This window comes from the organism of the source record quoted next, unplaced genomic scaffold (assembly GCF_019419815.1).
Source record: "Pyrus x bretschneideri cultivar Hongxiangsu unplaced genomic scaffold, Pyrus_bretschneideri_v1 Contig45, whole genome shotgun sequence".
Classification (NCBI taxonomy): domain Eukaryota; kingdom Viridiplantae; phylum Streptophyta; class Magnoliopsida; order Rosales; family Rosaceae; genus Pyrus; species Pyrus x bretschneideri.
Window position 1 is genome coordinate 3,579,448 of NW_025999779.1, and position 19,113 is coordinate 3,598,560.

General features: G+C 36.1%; 3 protein-coding genes across 3 annotated transcripts; 2 read left to right on the forward strand and 1 right to left on the reverse strand.

Annotated features, from left to right (window-relative positions):
• Positions 1-4,562: 4,562 nt before the first annotated feature.
• LOC103935031 (protein ALUMINUM SENSITIVE 3-like) lies at positions 4,563-5,553 on the forward strand. Its single transcript, XM_009344799.2, has 2 exons — positions 4,563-4,760; positions 5,299-5,553. Exons 1-2 carry the CDS (start codon positions 4,563-4,565, stop codon positions 5,551-5,553), a joined length of 453 nt encoding a protein of 150 aa, XP_009343074.2.
• Positions 5,554-13,170: 7,617 nt separating this feature from the next.
• On the forward strand, positions 13,171-15,238 carry LOC103933858 (protein ALUMINUM SENSITIVE 3). Its single transcript, XM_009343558.3, has 3 exons — positions 13,171-13,694; positions 14,159-14,404; positions 14,865-15,238. The coding sequence occupies exons 1-3, from the start codon at positions 13,344-13,346 to the stop codon at positions 15,177-15,179; spliced, it is 912 nt and encodes a 303-aa protein (XP_009341833.2). The 5' UTR covers positions 13,171-13,343; the 3' UTR covers positions 15,180-15,238.
• Positions 15,239-15,372: 134 nt separating this feature from the next.
• LOC103935019 (peptidase inhibitor 16) lies at positions 15,373-17,570 on the reverse strand. Its single transcript, XM_018644120.2, has 2 exons — positions 16,593-17,570; positions 15,373-16,087 (listed from the first exon to the last, which is right to left on the reverse strand). Exons 1-2 carry the CDS (start codon positions 17,436-17,438, stop codon positions 15,908-15,910), a joined length of 1,026 nt encoding a protein of 341 aa, XP_018499636.1. The 5' UTR covers positions 17,439-17,570; the 3' UTR covers positions 15,373-15,907.
• Between the last annotated feature and the right edge of the window lie 1,543 nt (positions 17,571-19,113).

Here is a 19,113-nt window from a genome sequence, read left to right on the forward strand (position 1 = left end):
AGAAGCTTGTTCATGGAATTGGTATGCATAAACTTTCTGAGTTGTAACATTGCTATTTCTCTTTGGAATTATGTCAAACTCAAGGAGAGTATCCTAAAGAATACTTGCTTGATCTTAATGTACTCTTTTTTCCCTACGATTATGAGCATTTTGTCCATTGGGTTTTTGCTACCTAACTAGGTTTTAACGAGGCACCCATCTTGCGCTGGTCATATCCCTAATGACGTCCCGTAAATGTTTCTTTTGACTTTGCATTTCTCATACATATTGTCACGCCCCGATCCCGACATACATCCAGGATCGACACGTGACGTCACCAAATACCCGTATATCTAATATACCCCGCCTTCTGAATATATACAAAGTATCATTCAAGATCTAGATGCATAATAATTTTTCGTATACTTTATGGCAACATCTAACCTCTTTGTTAGACTATCTACGTACCCTCATTAGGGATCAAGCCATTCGTAGTTCAACTTCTCTATAACTCGACATATAACACGATTCGTTCAAGCCAAAAAGGCATAACATTCCTCAATCAAACATTTGGACTTGACAAGCATGAATTATTCAATTCAAGCTACATAATAACCCACATGATAATCAAGGTTTCTATTTCATCCATCATATACATCATTATGTTTCAACATAATCGTGCAGGCGGTGATCACCCAACGCAGATATACCAGGCATGATTAACCCTGAATACATAGGGTCCCCCATTGCAGATATACCAAGCATGACCGTCTATATACCTCTCCTACATGGTGCAATAACTTCAACACACAACTTAACCACATCTCAACCACTATAAGTTTCAAGGTAGTCATCTACACCATCAACTTCTCAAGGCCATCACTAATATGCCACACAAGCATATAGATGCTACAACATACTTCAAATAGGATTCTAGGATAACCTTATCATAAAAATAATCATACACATCAATCACAGTACTAAAAGATAATTAAACTCAAATATATCCCAACCGTCATCAGTACACAAGCCAATTCATGTTTAATAACAAAGTCTATGGCTAATGTATAAAATCACATTTCAATAGAAATCCCATTTATAAGACCAATACATATTCACATACGATATTAATAAAAGAAAATAAGTTAATATCCATATCTCATATACTCAAGTCACTCTCTAAGCCCACTAGACTTCAATTAGTCCCCCGTAGTACTAATTTTAGTATTTAGAACGTTTCAAGACATGTTAACCAAAAGTCAATTCTCGGTCAACAATAGGATCCACAACGCTACAAAATTTGATCCAGAAGATCTGCACATTATAATCTAGATTCGTAACTTCCTAAGGTGCACATTATTCTCAAAGAACAACATACTAAAATCTCATCGCGATCCGACAGTCGGATCTCCACCAATTACTAAAGTTAGGTGGCGATCAACAATTTATTTTACAAACTTAGAAATCCAATTCGGGAAGATCCGTATGTCGGATTCCCTATCCATAAGTTCCTAACATACTCAAATATTACTTATTATAATGTCGTAAAGTTTGGTGACGATCCAACGGTCGAATCATCGATTTATATTTTGACCTATTCACATATCGAAATGAAGCTAAGTCCAGACAATCAATTTACGTCGTACGGATATCAAACATGAACTCATTGTATCTAAAAGTGCTTAAAAAGACATCATCGGCCCACAGGCCACACGCCACCGTATGCGTCGCCGCACTTGCCAGAAAGTTCAACTATTTAAAAAAATTCTCAAAAATTACAGAATTGAAGATCTCAAATAGTAGAATAAACTTTATACCTGTGGCCAAATCCAATTTGGCCTAGAAAGACTCCAATTTTGCTAAAACCGTACGGAAACCCTAGAATGGGTGTGTTCGATTCGACCTCCAAACTTGCTCCGATGCCTCCATCACTACTTGGGCTTTGTTCCTTGTCTCAATAAGATGCTATGGGTGATGGTGATCGAAGGAATTTGATTCAAATTTACTCGCTCGAAGACGAAGAACTCCCGCGGCACCCATTAGGATTTTTGTACCAAAATACCATCAAATTTCTTTAAATTTTTGGTGAAACAGGAAGAGAGAGGGCCAAGGTGATGATTGGGAATGGTTTATAATGGTTTAGAGGTCCAATTCATCGGAAAATTGGATGAAAAACGACGAGGAACCGCCGAAATTTCACACCGGTTCGAAATCGGGTCACACACGTTGGTAACGGGTCTGCTTGGTTGGGTGCTTCGCACCTCCTCTTTTCCCCTCCTTTCTTGCTCTCCTGTTGGTCATCTCTCACCACCTTTTTCCTGATTGGGCAAAAGACATTTCCTTCCTCTCTCCCATTTGGGCAGTAGCCCTTCCCTTTTGATATCTTCTATTTTTTTTTTTTTTTTTTTTTTGCTTCTCTCATTCCTGAGTGGTTAATTCCCTTTAACTCAGATAAATATGATTGGCCTCTTTCCCACAAGATGAGAGTTTAAAATAAATTTAAAAACTATCGTTTAACATCATAACTTCAAACGTCCATAACTATATCGTTAAAACCTGGACTCGCAAACTGCTTTCGTCTTTGCGTTCGTGATCTCAACATCTATTCAACAATATAAATAGTGACCTCGAATGGTCTACAGATTTTAAATAATTAATTTCCCAAAAATAATATAAATCTCTATAATACCAATGTGTAGATTATAATAATGAAATCTAGGAATGGGATTTCACACATATTTCCTTAGACTATGGATTTTGTCCCTACTCGGGTTTTTGCCATAGCCTTAGGGTTTTTTAGTGAGACTTACTGATGCAAGTTCCTACCTTATTGAGAATAAGCGTTGTTCCTTATAATCAATCCTGACGAGTCGACTTCCTCAACTTCTGCATGATGCTAAATCTACCTTGAATATTTACACACTCAAGGGGGAGTGTTGTAAATTGTCATAAGTTAAGCGTGATTGTGTAAATCCTAGATTATATTTGATTTTAGTTATCATTTCCTATTACAATTTGTATTCATTGGGAATGAAAGAATTTCTTTTCTCCTTTTTACTACTATAAATAAAGGCAATATGTAGGAAGGATAACATACACATTCCCTTACAATTCTACAAACGCATCTCTCTCAATCTCTCTACCCTTGCCGCCGGCCCCCCTTAACCTTGTCATATCAAATAGGCTACAACATGCATTTTATTATTCACCTTCTTACTCTTAAAAATATTGCATTATTTGTCAATTTTTAACCTTTGACATTTTAATTTTCAAACAATAGGAATTATGAAATAAAAATATTTTTTTTACAAGCGATATTATTTATACTAATGAAGTGGGATGGTTTAAGTCTTATAATAACCTAATAATAATATTGTTCAAATTCTTTTTTTACAAAAATTAAACCTAAAATTTTTCATTTATATAATATCAAAAAAATGCAACTAAACAATAATATTAAGCGACAAATTATTCTCCACGAAACTCAGTTCCTTGGATATTAAACAAGTAAACATGACGTCGGAAGAATTGAGGGATCAATGCCATGTCATTGTCAATGTTAATGCAAAAATAAAGTCAGACTCACCAGCTCACCGACTTGATCAACTCTCCTCTCTCAGCGGCCCCGCCACATCAATCCACGCAGCCCGGCCCCACCGGCACCCAGTTGTCCCACACAGTGACCCGCTGTAGTACAAGCCGTTCCCAGTCCTGCCAGTCCTTTCGTTACGGCCGCACCCAAATCCGTTCGCGACAAAATATACGGAATCTACAATTTAATAGTACTCTCAATTAATCATTGACTAATTTTGTCCCCAAAAAAATTAATCATTTATTAAAATACTGACTAATTCCCCTTACTAAATAGACAATCGCACTATTCCTAGTTCTTTTTTTTTTTTTTGTCGAACAATAAGATTTTATTAGATTAAATATTAAATTAGCTATTAACGGAATTTAAACTCACGTCGTTATGCAAAAACTCAATATATTTCCACCACTATGGTAAATGACGACTTACCTATTCATAATCCTTTTAGACCCATTCAAATAATATGTAATTGTTTGTTGAGCCGAATAAATGGGTTTAGAGAGAACCCAATAAAGGATAAGAACATCAAGACATTGGGCCGGCAAACTAGCTCAAGAAATCCCAAGTGCCACTACGAGAATGAAAAACGACCGCTAGCAAGAGACCACTTATAGCCCTGGATTGTCTACCGATAAGAAGAGACAAGCGAAAAACATAAAGTACTTTCCGACTGCTCAAGCCAATTGGCAAACCTAGAAACTTTCTAGCACAAAACTTTGGACACAAGTCAATCCAGATTTTGGGACCATGAACCTTAGGCCCCTAAAATGTGGCACCATGGATGCCTAGAACGACCGAATGCCCACAACTTATGGTGCTTAGACTATCCGAATCAATACAAGAGGCCTTGTCAGATCGGAGTAAGCTAGTCAAATCAGGCCTAAACTAGCTAGATTAGAGCAAGCTAGTCAGGTCGAGCCCACCAAAGATTGATCATACTAATTTTGTTAACCTTCCAATTTTGAGTGCTAACAACTGTCATACGTGGAGCATGGTAAAGCCACTGGCTGGGACGGTGGTGGTGTTCCTGGCGGTTGCCTTGTCATACGTGGAGAAGCTGGGTTTGTTTAGAGAGATGATTTACTCCATTTTTAGAGCCTTCGTTCAGCTTTCGATTATCGGGTTTGTTCTTCAGTTCATCTTCACTCGGGACAATGCCGTTTGGATCGTTCTGGCTTACCCTTTCATGGTTTGTAATTGTCTTTTTCGTGCTTACTTTTCTTGCCATGTGTTTAGTTTCCGAGAAAATTTGATTGTTTGGTCAATACTCAATAGTCAATAACCTTTGATAAATTTAGCTTTTGAAGCATGTTGTTGGGTTTTTTTAATTTCTTTTTTTTTTAATTTTCTAGAAGCAGAGGCCTTTGTTTTTCTTCTGCTTCAATTGAGAAATTTAGACACATAAGTAATTGTGTTTCATGCGGTTACATTTATAATCACTTACTTTTAGAATTGATATCAAGATAGAGCAAAAAGAGCTACATTTTTCATCTTTTGAACTACCTTTTATATTAAATCTAAGCGTGAGTGACATAAACTGGATGTATGACACGGTTTAGTACCCATTATTGTCTCTTGACTCTCATTAGTGTTCATATATATCTATATCCGATTAAAAGTTTATAATCGGTTTATTTGTTCTCGTCTCGTTATATTGCCACAACATCAAATTGTAATAATTGTTGGAGCAGTTTTTTATGATCTTTATGTGATTGTTGCCTCTGCAGGTGACTGTTGCTGGTTATACAGCAGGGCAAAGGGCTACGCACGTCCCAAGAGGGAAGTATGTTGCTGGAGCTTCCATAGTGGCTGGAACTTCAATCACAATGTTTCTGCTTCTTGTGATGAGAGTGTTCCCCTTCACTACAAGATATATTATCCCCGCTGCAGGAATGATGGTCGGAAATTCAATGACGGTAACTGGGGTTACGATGAAAAGGCTTCGAGATGATATTCGAACTCAAATGAACTTGGTAGGTTAATTTCTTACCCGAAGAAAACCATATTGATACCAAATCCGTCTCTTCATTTCCATATAATTTTGGGTGCTGTAGATTTTGGCCCTTATAATTCATGATTCCTAGATAAAAACCCAATACATATAAACGTCCAATAAAAGCCAAAATTTAAAATCTGCAGCCACATCGAAACACAATTGACCTACTAATACAATTTATTTACACCTATGCCACTTTCTCAAATCCCTAAATTTATTCCAAATTAAAAGTTGTAGAAAAAGTGAAATAAAACATATAAAATGTTGTATTGCATTAATTGTATCCATATTATACCAAAAATTTACCTTTTTGTGATATATATATATATATATATATATATATTGCATTAATTGGGAAGTAACTTAATTTGTTCCAATTATTAAAAACAATTATACTAAATCCATATTATATGTTTTGAATCAAATAACAATTAGGTGTGGTAATAGTAGAGAGAATAGAGAAATGTGTAATTATGGGTATATGTTATTCCACCCTATTGTGCCTTTATTTATAGTTAATTATTCACCCTTTTAGGATTACAACTCTAATAGGATATTAACTACTATAGGGAATATAAAAGATATCCCTAGATATGTTAGGATTTACACAATCACATTCATATTCCAATAGGACTGCAACACTCCCCCTTTAGTGTGTAAATACTCCAACAAATGGTGCATCAGGTCTTCAGTGATTAAGTAAGTATAATTGATGAAATCGTCGACACAATGAGCAAATGCGAGTCTCAAATCAACGGAAGAATGCATAAAAAAGTAAAACTCACAAAACCTTGCTATGATAAAACCGATAGACTAAGGAGAAAAGTGAGAAGTTGCATTAAGTCAAAACTATGTGGAGCTATGTCAACTTGCGTACGTCTTGTGAAGGAAGATTTGTGAAAAACATGTTCATTTAAGCAACATCAATAGCATGCAATTAACAATTAAAGGCGGAATCATGCTTGTATGCACTTAAAACAAAACATTTACCCATGAAATTCAAAGCCTAGTAGATAGGTGAACCAAGACTCAACTCAAAACAAAGTGAGTTGAGAAATCAATACCTTTGTAGATTCCTCTTTGCATAAGCAAAGGCTTATCACCCAAAGAGAGGGCCTTCATTCCTTGCATCTTAGATCCATGGATTTGGATGGATGAAAAGGTTTCTCCAAGTTCCCAAAATTGAGAACCTCTAATGATTCATCACCAAGGCATAATGAAGAAGAAATGAGTGACCTTGGAGGAGTTTGATTGCTAGATGATCCCTCCAAGGTAGCCGAAATTTTTGAGAGAAATGAGAGCTTGTGTTCTCATCCTTTCCCCAAAAATAACCCTTAGTAAATTTTAGGCTATAAAGTCCTTTATATAGTCCCTTCAAATAAGTGACCTAATGGACCAAAAGCCCTATTCTTTTACACATGGCCGGCCTATAGGTTTATTGGGCTTTCAAGCCCTTTGTTTTATTCAAGTTGTCATACAACTTGAGTTAATGGGCTTGACATTCAAATCCCATTGGGCCTTGCGGCCCAAAACTAACCCGAGGTCTTTAACGAACTTATTCGTTTGATTAATTAACATATTAATTAATCCTAGCCTTAGATAAATAATTAAACCATTTAATTATTCTTACTCATCTCCGTTGTTTTTTCAAACTCTACCTTACTCGATGAACGATCCATTAGGTTCCTTTTAGCGAGGCAGTGGGCGATTAAAACTCTTTCTAATCGATTGTGAATTGAAACTTACTTTCAATTCTCCCGTTAGTGATAATACACTTTTAGGGCTTCCACAAACCATGGTTGACGCCTAGCAGCATGTCATGGTTACCCAAGCTAATCAGAAGAGGTGGAGAACCTATTCAGTTTAGGATTACAAATGCAATACGGTCTTTCTCTAATACAATACTCTTGACCACATTGTTTGGTTTGATAGTTTATTCATGTCTACTATCCAATGTGAATCTTGTACTTATATGATTACCGTGAATGTGATCTGGAACGCATTCCAACATCTCATTCATACTCTGGCCAGAGATTCTAAATCATATCATAGAGTATTCTCCCTCAAACAGTTTGAAGGTTAGAGATCCCTTGTTGCGCATTCACTTAACTCCATGGCTAAGTGGCTTAACCCCAATGATGCCATGGACACCCTCATGATGGAGTGACTTTGACATAATCAAAGATTAAGGACCTAACCACAAGACAACTGTGATGCCTCAGGTCAAAAGACTAATTTGCATTATCCCAACCATGAGTTCTCATGTGACATGAATATGAAAACTCTTTGTTGATCGTGTTCAGTGAACTCATTCTCTATTGAGCACCTACATGCTTGTCTTGGTGTCATTCACACCAATGACTCGAGACTAGTCACTCTCCCTGAGAGAAGACATAGCACGTATTGATCTTAACGGACTGTCAATGCCCAATTGGCAATCCTATGATCTCATGAATCTAACTTCTTTAGATCGCATTCTCCCAATCACATATTCCTTGGACTTATCGTTTAAGCATATAACATTTATATGAGATGGCTCAAACAATAATGTTTGCCCTTAATATTAAACTAGATTAGTTTAACATGTGAAATGTCCATAAAGTATCATCATATGATTGGTTTTAGGGCACATTTCCAACATCTTGTTGACCAAATGATCAGGTATACCACGCGACGTATCATCCTCTCTTAGATGCATGTAGAAGAGCTCACATGGGTATGATCAACCCAGGATGGGTGCCTCGTTAAAACCTAGTTAGGTAGCAAAAACCCAGTGGGAAAAATGCGGACTCTCTTTGATGCACACCGGGGTGTTAGTGTGAGTGATCGGTCAACCGGCCTAATGAAGCAAAATAAGTATGCAATGTACAAAAATTCTCTTTGCGGTCTCTACTAGTGCATATCAAGTGGGGTTGGCCAATTGACCACCCCGGACGAAGCAAAATAAGTGTATTACGTTATCGAAATTCTCTCTTGCAGACTCTAATGATGCACCAGAAAAATAAATAAGTTTTGTACATCTGTCAGAGTAGCCATAGGCATCGAGATTACTATTTTTCTTTTTACCCAAGTGTTGTAGGGAAGAATAAATACATCATAGGACACCAACTGCAAAAGTGAACGTTCTTAATCTTTTAAATTACAAGGCAGTTGCCATTATAAAATAATGATAGCCTTCATTCAAAGGGATCCTTATTTTTTAATATAAAAATGGGAACTAGTTGGCTGGCCTACTCTACATTGAATTTCAACGCTCCGAAATATTTATTTTTCAAGTCTGTATTCATAGATCATCATTTCAAAATGGTAATTTAATCTCGAAACCGTTTACCTATTTGATTGTCTTGATAAAATTTCAATTTTTCTTAAAATACAGTGTTTGTCAATTCTTTTGACCTCAATTATATATCTTAAACATTTTTTATTTTTCCAATATTTTGCAAGGATAATTAATGAAGTGCAACTTAAAAATAAATCGTTTGGATCATTGAAGGTTGATGTGAAATGGGCCCCATAATTGAACCCCGTTTCTATCAAACAATGAAGACCCCTTTAGATAAAGGGCTTGATGTAATAATATTTTTTTTTTTAAAACAACATATATTATCTACACTAGTGGGGATGATTGACTTAACTTCATAATGAGCTAGCAATAATATGTTTAAAATTCATCATTGTTGACCACTCACTTACAAACAAATAGTAAAGAAGAATACAACTAAACTGTAGTACTAAGTGACAATAATATTACTAATAAGTTTGTTTGTTTTTTTTTTTTTTTTTCGTGTGTGTAAAAGATTCGAGTGCAGGGAGGTAGCTATACCTTTCATTGTTTGGGTTGAAGAGACGTAAAGAATTGAACTTATATACTTGTTCACAACTTCAATCCATACAAACAACAACATGTATAATAAAACACCAGCTTGAGTACAAGTAGACAGATCAGCCACGCACCTAATCCTAAAACAAGTCATCCACCCAACAAATTATATTCGATTTTCTCTGGATTTCTCTTTTTATTCAGATTCTCTCTTAAATATTATGTGTATCAAACTTATATTAAGATACTACTCACTACTATGGTCTGGTAGTATTTCTCTTCACTTGCAAGTAGGAGATCTTAGATTCGAATCTCGTGGATAGCGAATTCGATATCAACTTAGGTTGCACATTGTGTGGTTTTGCCGAACTCCCATTCCCCTTAGTGTAAAAATATCGATGTATTAAAAAAAACTTATATAAAGATAGCGTCAATATTAAATAAACATCAGACAAAACTTCTTACGACATTCAAACCTAATACTGTCAAATTGTGCATATAATACAAAAAGTGTTGATATCATTTAATGTGAACGTCGGTAGTGCTACACTTATTATCTATGTACTATCATTTATATCATCTCTTTAATAGAGGTAGGGTCCATCAACAAGGTGGATGTCATCTTTATTAGAGATGATATAAATGGTGGTACACATAGATGGTAAGAATTTCATTTTTGGTAGTGTAATACAATCACGTTCAAGTATAAACTATCTTACAATTACAGTATAATATGATGTCTATAATGTAAAGATGGACCTTGTTATAATAATACCAACGTCATTTTGTATAATTAGTTATAATGTTACGATTAATGTATAAAGTTAGAATATAAATTTGAGTGATTATAGTGTAACTTTACATTTCTTGTAATTCACACGTTAAATGCTAACTTAGGTCATAACGTTATTATACATTAAGATGACAATACCATTGAATTAGAACATTGTATAATTTCATGACGTCTACTAGCAGCAGCGTACGTCCATATTGTAATAATATCTCCATAATATCATCATCAATATTAATAATGTAATGCATTCATGTCTAAGTATAATAATATACCCTGATAATGACAACAAATGTGTTTAGATTTCCTGAAAAAGATTCTCGCCGGATCTTTTTCATAAAGATCCTAGGGTTCCCGTGATCATGACTGTTCATCATACATCGTGCGATCAGAAATCATTCAAAAATCAAAATTTAAAATTAAATATAAATAATACATAACGAAAACTGACCGCACAATGTACGATGAACGGTTAGGATCACGGAATCCTCAGGAAAAGGATTGGGCGATGATCCTTTTCCAAGATTTCCTAATTGGAGGAGGATTCTCTCATCTCCTAATCTCTCTCCCTTTCCCTTCCTTCTTATTTGAATGGTTACGATTTAATCAGTCAACATCTTATATTGATTTTTTTATAAAGATAAAAAGATAAAAAACAATATGTAAAAGAAGGGGAGGGAAGGAAATGAGACCTACTCTTTCCTAATTGGTCAAGCCACAATTGGAGGCCCGTTCACGTGGATCTTTGTGCAAATAATTAGGTAATGGGACCAATAAAATATAATATCATATGTAAAAAAGTTGAGTGAAACTTTGATATGTTCCCTACAGCTGGCAGGGTTGATCTCAGCAATTTTATTTTAGAAAATAATTTTTTTAACAAACGTTATTATTTATATTAAGCACAAAAGGGCTTGGTTTAATCTTAAAATGAACTAGTAATAATGTGATTCAAATTTGCTTTTGATAAGAATCGAACTTAAGATCATTCACTTACAAGTGAGATGAATATAACTAAACCATAGTACTAAGTGACAAAAATAAACTTTCTTAAAATAAAGAGAATCTACAAAAGCACCCAGAATGCATATACACATTTTTTTCTTTTTTCCATTTCATTCTATTATTTTGAAAGAAAAAAAAAATCATTCTATTATTAACTACTAAAACTATTGCATTTTATTATTCAGCTTATTACAAAAGACCCCTCATTTACAAGTGAGATGAATACCACTAGACCATACTACTAAGTAGCAGAAATAAACTTTCTTAAAATACAGAGAATCTACAAAAACACATGGAATGCATACACACATTTTTTTTTCTTTTTTCCATTTCATTCTATTATTTCGAAAGAAAAAAAATCATTCTATTATTAATGACTAAAACTATTGCATTTTATTATTCACCTTCTTACTCTTAAATATAGGGCATTATTTGTCAATTTTTAACCTTTGACATTTTAATTTTCAAACAATAGGAATTATGAAATAAAAATACATTTTTTTACAAACGATATTATTTATACTAACATAATAGGATGGTTTAAGTCTCATAATAAACTAATAATAATGTAATTTTAAATTTTCTTTTTATAAAAATTAAATTTAAAATTTCTCATTTATAAAATAAAAAATATTACTAAATAATAATATTAAATGACAAATTATTCTCCATGAAACTCCGTTCCTCCAATATTAAACAAGTAAACGTGACGTAGGAAGAATAGAGGGATCAATGCCATGTCGTTGTCAATGTTAATGCAAAAATAAAGTCAGGCTCAGCAGCTCACCGACTTGATCAACTCTCCCCTCTCATCGGCCCCGCCACATCAACCCACGCAGCCCGGGCCCCGCCAGCCTTTACCACTCGCCCAGTTGTCCCACACATATCCCGGCTGTAGTACAAACCGTTCCCAGTCCTGCCAGTCCTTTCGTTACGGCCGTACCCAAGTCCATCCTATTCGGTGACAAAATATACGGAATTACAATTTAATAATACTCTCAATTAATCATTGACTAACTTTGTCCGAATAAAAAATTAATTATTGATTAAAATACTGACTAACTCCTCCTTATTAAAAAGACAATCGCACTATTCATAGTCTTTTTTTTTTTTTTTTTTTTTCCATCAAAGTCATCGATAGAGTTTGAACTCATGTCGTGATGTAAAAACCCAACAACTTTTCACTAGTGTGCTAATGGGTCAATTGCCTATTCATAGTCCTTTTAAACCCATTCAAATAATATGTAATTGTTTTTTTAGCCGAATAAATGGGTTTGGAGAAAGCCTAGTAAAAGATAAGAAGATCAAGACATTGGGGTGGCAAATTGGCTCAAGAAATCTCAAGCGTCACTATGAGAATGAAAATGACCGCTAGCAAGTGACCACTCATAGCCTTGGATTGTTTACCAATAAGAAGAGACAAGCGAAAAACAAAATGTACTTTCCGACTGCTCAAGCCAATTGACAATCCTAGAAACTTTCTAGCACAAAATTCCAAGGACAGGTCAATCCAGATTATGGGACCATGAACCTTAGGCCCCTAAAACATGGCACATGGATGCCTAGAACGAACGAATGCCCACAACACATGGCGCTCAGTCTATCTAAATCAAAATGAGAGGCTTTGTCAGATCAGAGTAAGCTAGTTAAATCAAATCCAGCTAGCTAGATCGGAACAAGCTAGTCAAGTTGAGCCCATCAAAAATTGACCATATTAATTTTGTTAACCTTCCAATTCATAGCGTTAACAACTGTCACGTAGAATTATTAAAACGTACGTACTAGTAAAAAAATGGACAACATAATTTTGATACCATAATATTTTAAACGAACTGACAACAATGGTGATACACCATCTAATACAGATGTGTCCTACTCTTATATTTTTAGTGCATCGACCCGTAGTAAAGTACATTTGCACTATTCACCCATAAAAAATACATTTACACCATGTTTAAATACGTGACGACGAGATGACAATCATACTAAAAAATTTCATGCGAAAATATTCTCTTAAAAAATCTTGGAGTTGTCAACTCCACCACATCATTCGAACTTCAGGGGGAGGTCGTTTCCTCACTCTATCTCTCTCCCTCTCTCCAATCCACATATTACTAATTTCTTCACGCAATATCCGAATTTCGTATCAACTATCTCACAAATGGCGTCACTCATCTCGGCCACCGCGCAAAACCACACAGACATCGCACAGTCCAATTTCATACAAGGCCTATTTGCCGACCAGGTTCTTGTTTCCTTGCGTGAATTTCTGGCCAACATGGACTTCTCATGGATGGTGGACTTTCTCAAGGGCATGGTGAAGCCGCTGGCGGCGACGGTGGTGGTGTTCCTGGCGGTTGCCTTGTCATACATGGAGAAGCTGGGTTTGGGTAGAGAGATGATTTACTCCATTTGTAGAGCCTTCGTTCAGCTTTCGATTATCGGGTTTGTTCTTCAGTTCATCTTCACTCGGGACAATGCCGTTTGGATCGTTCTGGCTTACCTTTTCATGGTTTGTAATTGTCTCTTTTGTGCTAACTTTTCTTGCCATGTGTTTGGTTTCCGAGAAAATTCAATTGTTTGGTCAATACTCAATAGTCAATACCCTTTCCTAAATTTAGCTTTTGAAGCATGCTGTTGGGTTTGTTTAATTTTTTTTTAATTTTCTGGAAGCAGAGGCCTCTGTTTTTCTTCTGCTTTAATTTAGAAGTCTAGATACAAAAGTAATTGTGTTTCATGAGTCCCGTTCTCTCGGTCACATTATGATCACTTATTTTTAGAATTGATATCAGGGTAGAGAATAAAGAGATACCTTTTATATGATCACTCATTAGTGTTCATATATATATCTATTTCTGATTAAAAGTTTATAATCGGTTCTATTTGTTCTCGTCTCGTTATATTGCTACAACATCAAATTGTAATAATTATTGGTGCAGTTTCTTTACGATCTTTATGTGATTGTTGCCTCTGCAGGTGACTGTTGCTGGTTATACAGCAGGGCAAAGGGCTAAGCATGTCCCAAGAGGGAAGTATGTTGCTGGGGCTTCCATATTGGCTGGAACTTCAATCACAATGTTTCTGCTTCTTGTGATGAGAGTGTTCCCCTTCACTCCAAGATATATTATCCCCGTTGCAGGAATGATGGTCGGAAATTCGATGACGGTAACTGGGGTTACGATGAAGCGGCTTCGAGATGATATTCGAACTCAAATGAACCTGGTAGGTTAATTTCTTACCTGAAGAAAACCATATGGATACCAAATCCGTCTCTTCTTTCCATATAATTTTTCCATAGACTAACTGCTTGTTTCCAAAAGCGCTTTCTTGTAACCAAAAGCTCTTCTGACATTGTTTGGTAGAAATACCTAAAAGTACACTAGGAAACACTTCCAAGTGTTTTTTTTTATTTTTTTATTTTTTTATTTTTTATTTTATTTCCGGAGAATTATAAGTATTTTCTACAGAAGCAGTCTTGACTCTCGACGGGGCCCTAAGAGGCCAACCTTGTGTTCAAAGTATTTACTAATTAGTCTTGCATATTATATTGTCCAATGTTCACGATATAGTAATGTGCAGATGGATAAATATTTAGTTAGTTCGAGTCATTTTCCAGTTGGAAATCTGAAAATTGGCAACAATGTCAATGAACTGACTTGGATTACCGATTTTTTTTTTTCAGGTAGAGACAGCGTTGGCTCTTGGCGCAACGCCGCGCCAAGCAACGATGCAGCAGGTGAAGAGAGCTCTGGTGATTTCTCTGTCTCCAGTTCTGGACAATGCCAAAACCGTCGGCCTCATCTCGCTTCCCGGTGCAATGACTGGCCTCATAATGGGAGGAGCCTCCCCTCTGGAGGCCATTCAATTGCAGATTGTTGTGATGAACTTTATGATTGGTGCAACTACAGTTAGCAGCATTTCTTCAACATATCTGTGCTGGCCTGCCTTCTTTACCAAAGCTTATCAGTTAGAGACCAAGGTTTTCACTTCAGAATAGGGTTTTTGTAATGTTATATTGTACAATATTTATCAAATCAGCGCTCTGCTTTTCTCTTAGGGCTTGTTGGGTACACATACATGATTCAAATGTGTAACCTAATAAATTAAAATGCTGAAGAGATAAAATATAAAAGTATCATCACCTAAAAGATAGAAGATGGATTACTCATGAGGAAAACTCGTTCATTCCAGTCCTCCATAAAACGGTAGGATTAGAAGGGATGACTATCCTTCATAGCTAATCGTCTTCTAATCCCCTTGAACAACCATTCACTTCTACTATCAATATATCTTGAAATTTTGATAGTTCTCAATTTCAGTTAAATCATGTGCGGTGAAAGAGCCTTAAGTGACAAATATACATATACATCCATCATGTTATTTAATTATTTGGGCCACAAACACATGATATTACGCGTGGTTGTAAAAGAACAACATCGCTTACCAACAAAAATGATAAAAGGAATAATACCATTGATGTAATAAAGTAGGATAGGTAAGTTCAACACTCTTCCTTTAGCCTGCACTCTACTCCTCCTACGATTTTAGATACAATTTCAAAATATTCATCTTCGACTACAAATGGCCAAAGAAGAATGCCAAAATGGCTCCATAAAATAAGCGTCTTAGATGCTCGTATGAAAAGGCATGCCACGCCAACAGCTAGAACATGAAGGTTGAGATGATCGGAGTTGAGGTGGTGGCGGTCAGATGTTTAGGCTAACCCTAGTGTTGACGATGGTGACCGCCACCGCCACCATGAGACCCTTGACCGTGTCTCTGATTATTTGGGGCTTGATTACCCTTTTGACCTTGTCCGTGATTAGTTGGGGCTTGATTACCCTTTTGACCTTGACCTTGTCCATTTTGTCCACGGGGTACATGATGACCCCCACCCTTATTACCCTAAAGAGTAGAATAGCAACCAGTTAATTATCTTCGCAAAATACAAGTAACTTTTTATTACAGTGATGAGAAGATGGTTAGTGTTTGCATGACGGCATGAGTGGTGATTAATCTAACAAAATCTATTATTTGAAAAAAAATAAAAAATTATCTTCGTAAGATCAAGTAAAATAGCAACAACAAAAATTATATATTTCTTGTAACGAGTTAATTTCATCTAATCCTCTATTCATTTAAAAGAAGAAAAAGGATTAAATATCGCATTCAATACCAGAATTTAGTTTCTTATCATTTCGGACAAAAAAAAAAATCTAATTTCATCTAATCCTCTATTCATTTAAAAGAAGAAAAAGGATTAAATATCGCATTCAATACCAGAATTTAGTTTCTTATCATTTCGGACAAAAAAAAAAAAAAATCATTTCTTTACTATTGAAGTTAGATTCTCATTCTCCTTTTAATGATGTTATCATGCTTAAGCCTAAAGTCAAGTTATTAAAATTACCTTTCGTTTCATCAAATGTTTGCCACCTGAATTTGAAGCCTCACCATTAGGCGATGATGGTGGTGGCGGCCGAGAAAGCGACGATGCTGGTGGTGATGGCGCAGTCGTCGACAGGTTATGATGAGCTAATTGAGATAAAGGGATTGGGTTAAAGGGATCCATGCCGACCCAATTTCCAGGAGGATAATATTCACAAACAACTAGCAAATTTCCATTGGAGCATTTGTGTCGGGCGCATCCTACTTGTTCAGTGTCTTTCCATACAATCTGCGTGTAATGTGCGCATGGTTTATCTGGCTCGCACTCGCGCTTTTCTTTGTTGTAGTACACCTTCTCATGTCCCCAGTCATGCACTGCCTCCCTCGGCAGCCAATGCGCTTTGTAAGCCCAGAACAAGTTCTCCCCCATACCTTGATACGATGAATGCTGCATTTGACAGTCGTGATGATCCTGCTTCATGGCCCAGTCCTCCGCCAACTGGGCCATCGTGTCGTTCCACACCAACGGCTTCATCTTCTCCTCCCTTCGGATCTCGTTATGGGCCATGAGGAACTCTTGGACCAGCGCCGGTCGAGGGTACTCGGTGAAGTTGTCCGTGTTTGGTTTCAACGCGGTGGCCAGGTTATTGAGAAGGCTATTCGCGGTGTTGGCAATGCCCTTGACTGCCTTGCCAATGTGGTCGGCGGCATTGGCTATTTCCTGTGATTTATCATTGGGATTAGCATTGGCGTTTGTTGCGTCAACATGGTTGACATGAAGAATGTGATCTCTCAAGTTGGCCGAGACCGCGAGGATCAGGAGAGAGATGGTGAGTATTATGGTAGCGAAGGTCCGACCTCGCGGCATTGCGTGGTTGTATGTGGAGTTTTTGAAGGTGGTGGTTAAAATCTAGGTAGTTTAAATCTTTGATAAGGGTGACGTGACGATGTAGGGCTAATTTGGTTCAGTTCGGTTCGGTTTTGCTTTGCTAGCTCTCAGCCTCTAAGAGCAGCGGCAAGAGAGAGCGACCATGAGAGGACCTAAGAGGGGTTTTATTTGGTCTAGTTTGCTAAAAATGACCGTACAACTCCATCAACTTTCCCATCATCCCATGCCTAATTTTGCTAGCTCGCAGCCTCCACAATAGTTATGCTATTTTAAGGAGGATGCTGATGGAGAGCCGCAGTTTTTGGGACGTCTTTCGGTCAAATGGTCAAATTGTTGTTTTCATGCAAATGCTTGTCCGTCAATGACATGCAAGCACCTGAAAGAAATTGGTATTTTTTGCGTCCTGAGTGATATGAAATAGGATCCTTTTCGGATTTTTTTTGTGGGGATCCAGAAATTAATTAATCGTGTTCATTCATCGTACATCGTATGATTATAAATTATTTTAAATTTAAAAGTATTGAAACCGATTCTTGTATAGGTCACAAGTATGGGTCGTAAAACATCACTCTAGCTAAGTCATGGGTTAAAGTGATTTTCTCAACCCTACTCTTGTGGAAATACCTTGTCATTCCTACTTGGGTATTTTGTCAATCTTTTTTCCTTGTCTCTAGGAACCACTTTCCTTGTTATTAATATTTGTCTTGTCCACTTGTTAGGACTGATTTGCGAGTGGGTTGTAGCTGTTAGCCGTCTTGTATTTCTATTTTTGGCTCTCTATAGTTGCCTTTTACTCTTGTAAAGTTTACAATGAAATATACAACAAAGATTTGAAATCAAAAGTTAACAAAAATTTAAAATTAAATATAAATAGTACTTAATGAAAACTGATCGCACAATGTAAGATGAACAAATAATATTGATTGATCATCTAGATTCCCACAAAGAGGATCCGGAAAGGATCATTGACCGAGTGATACTACTCAATACATAATTAGGTTGAAATTTGTAACTTGTTTTATTTTATTGTTTTCATTTTTTTACACAACGATATATTGAAAGAGCGTGAACTTACCTAGCCCCACAATGAATAAAGCATAATTTGACATCAAAATTCATATTCAAAAAAGTCGAACCTAAAACGTATTTACCAAAATGACCTCTAATTTTATAAATTAAACTTACGTATCAAGTCCGTTACTTTAGATACTGGTAAATAGGTTTTAGATTCCAACATCATAGACATAAATTGTAGGGGAATGTGTTATGTCATGGCCAATATGGTCATGAACAATATTGTTGGGGCAAGGACGGATATGATCTTTAGATGATAAAGAGAAGGTTTTTTTAGCTAAAATGATCCATGAGATTTGTATAACACATCACTTTGGTTCTTGAGATTGAAAATCAATAGAAATGGTCCATGATATTGTCCAACATCCATTATTTTGGTCCTTTCATTAAAAACTTCGTTAAGTGTCCCAGAGCTCTTGACCGAAAGTTTGTGCAATTTTCAAAGCTTCGTAACTCGATTGTTTCTTAACCAAATTCGATCCATAATATATCAAAATGAAGATAGGAAAGTGTATAACAAAATTATACCTATTTCGAAGCCCAATGATTGTTGAAGATGGTAGGAAAATAGCCTGAAAGG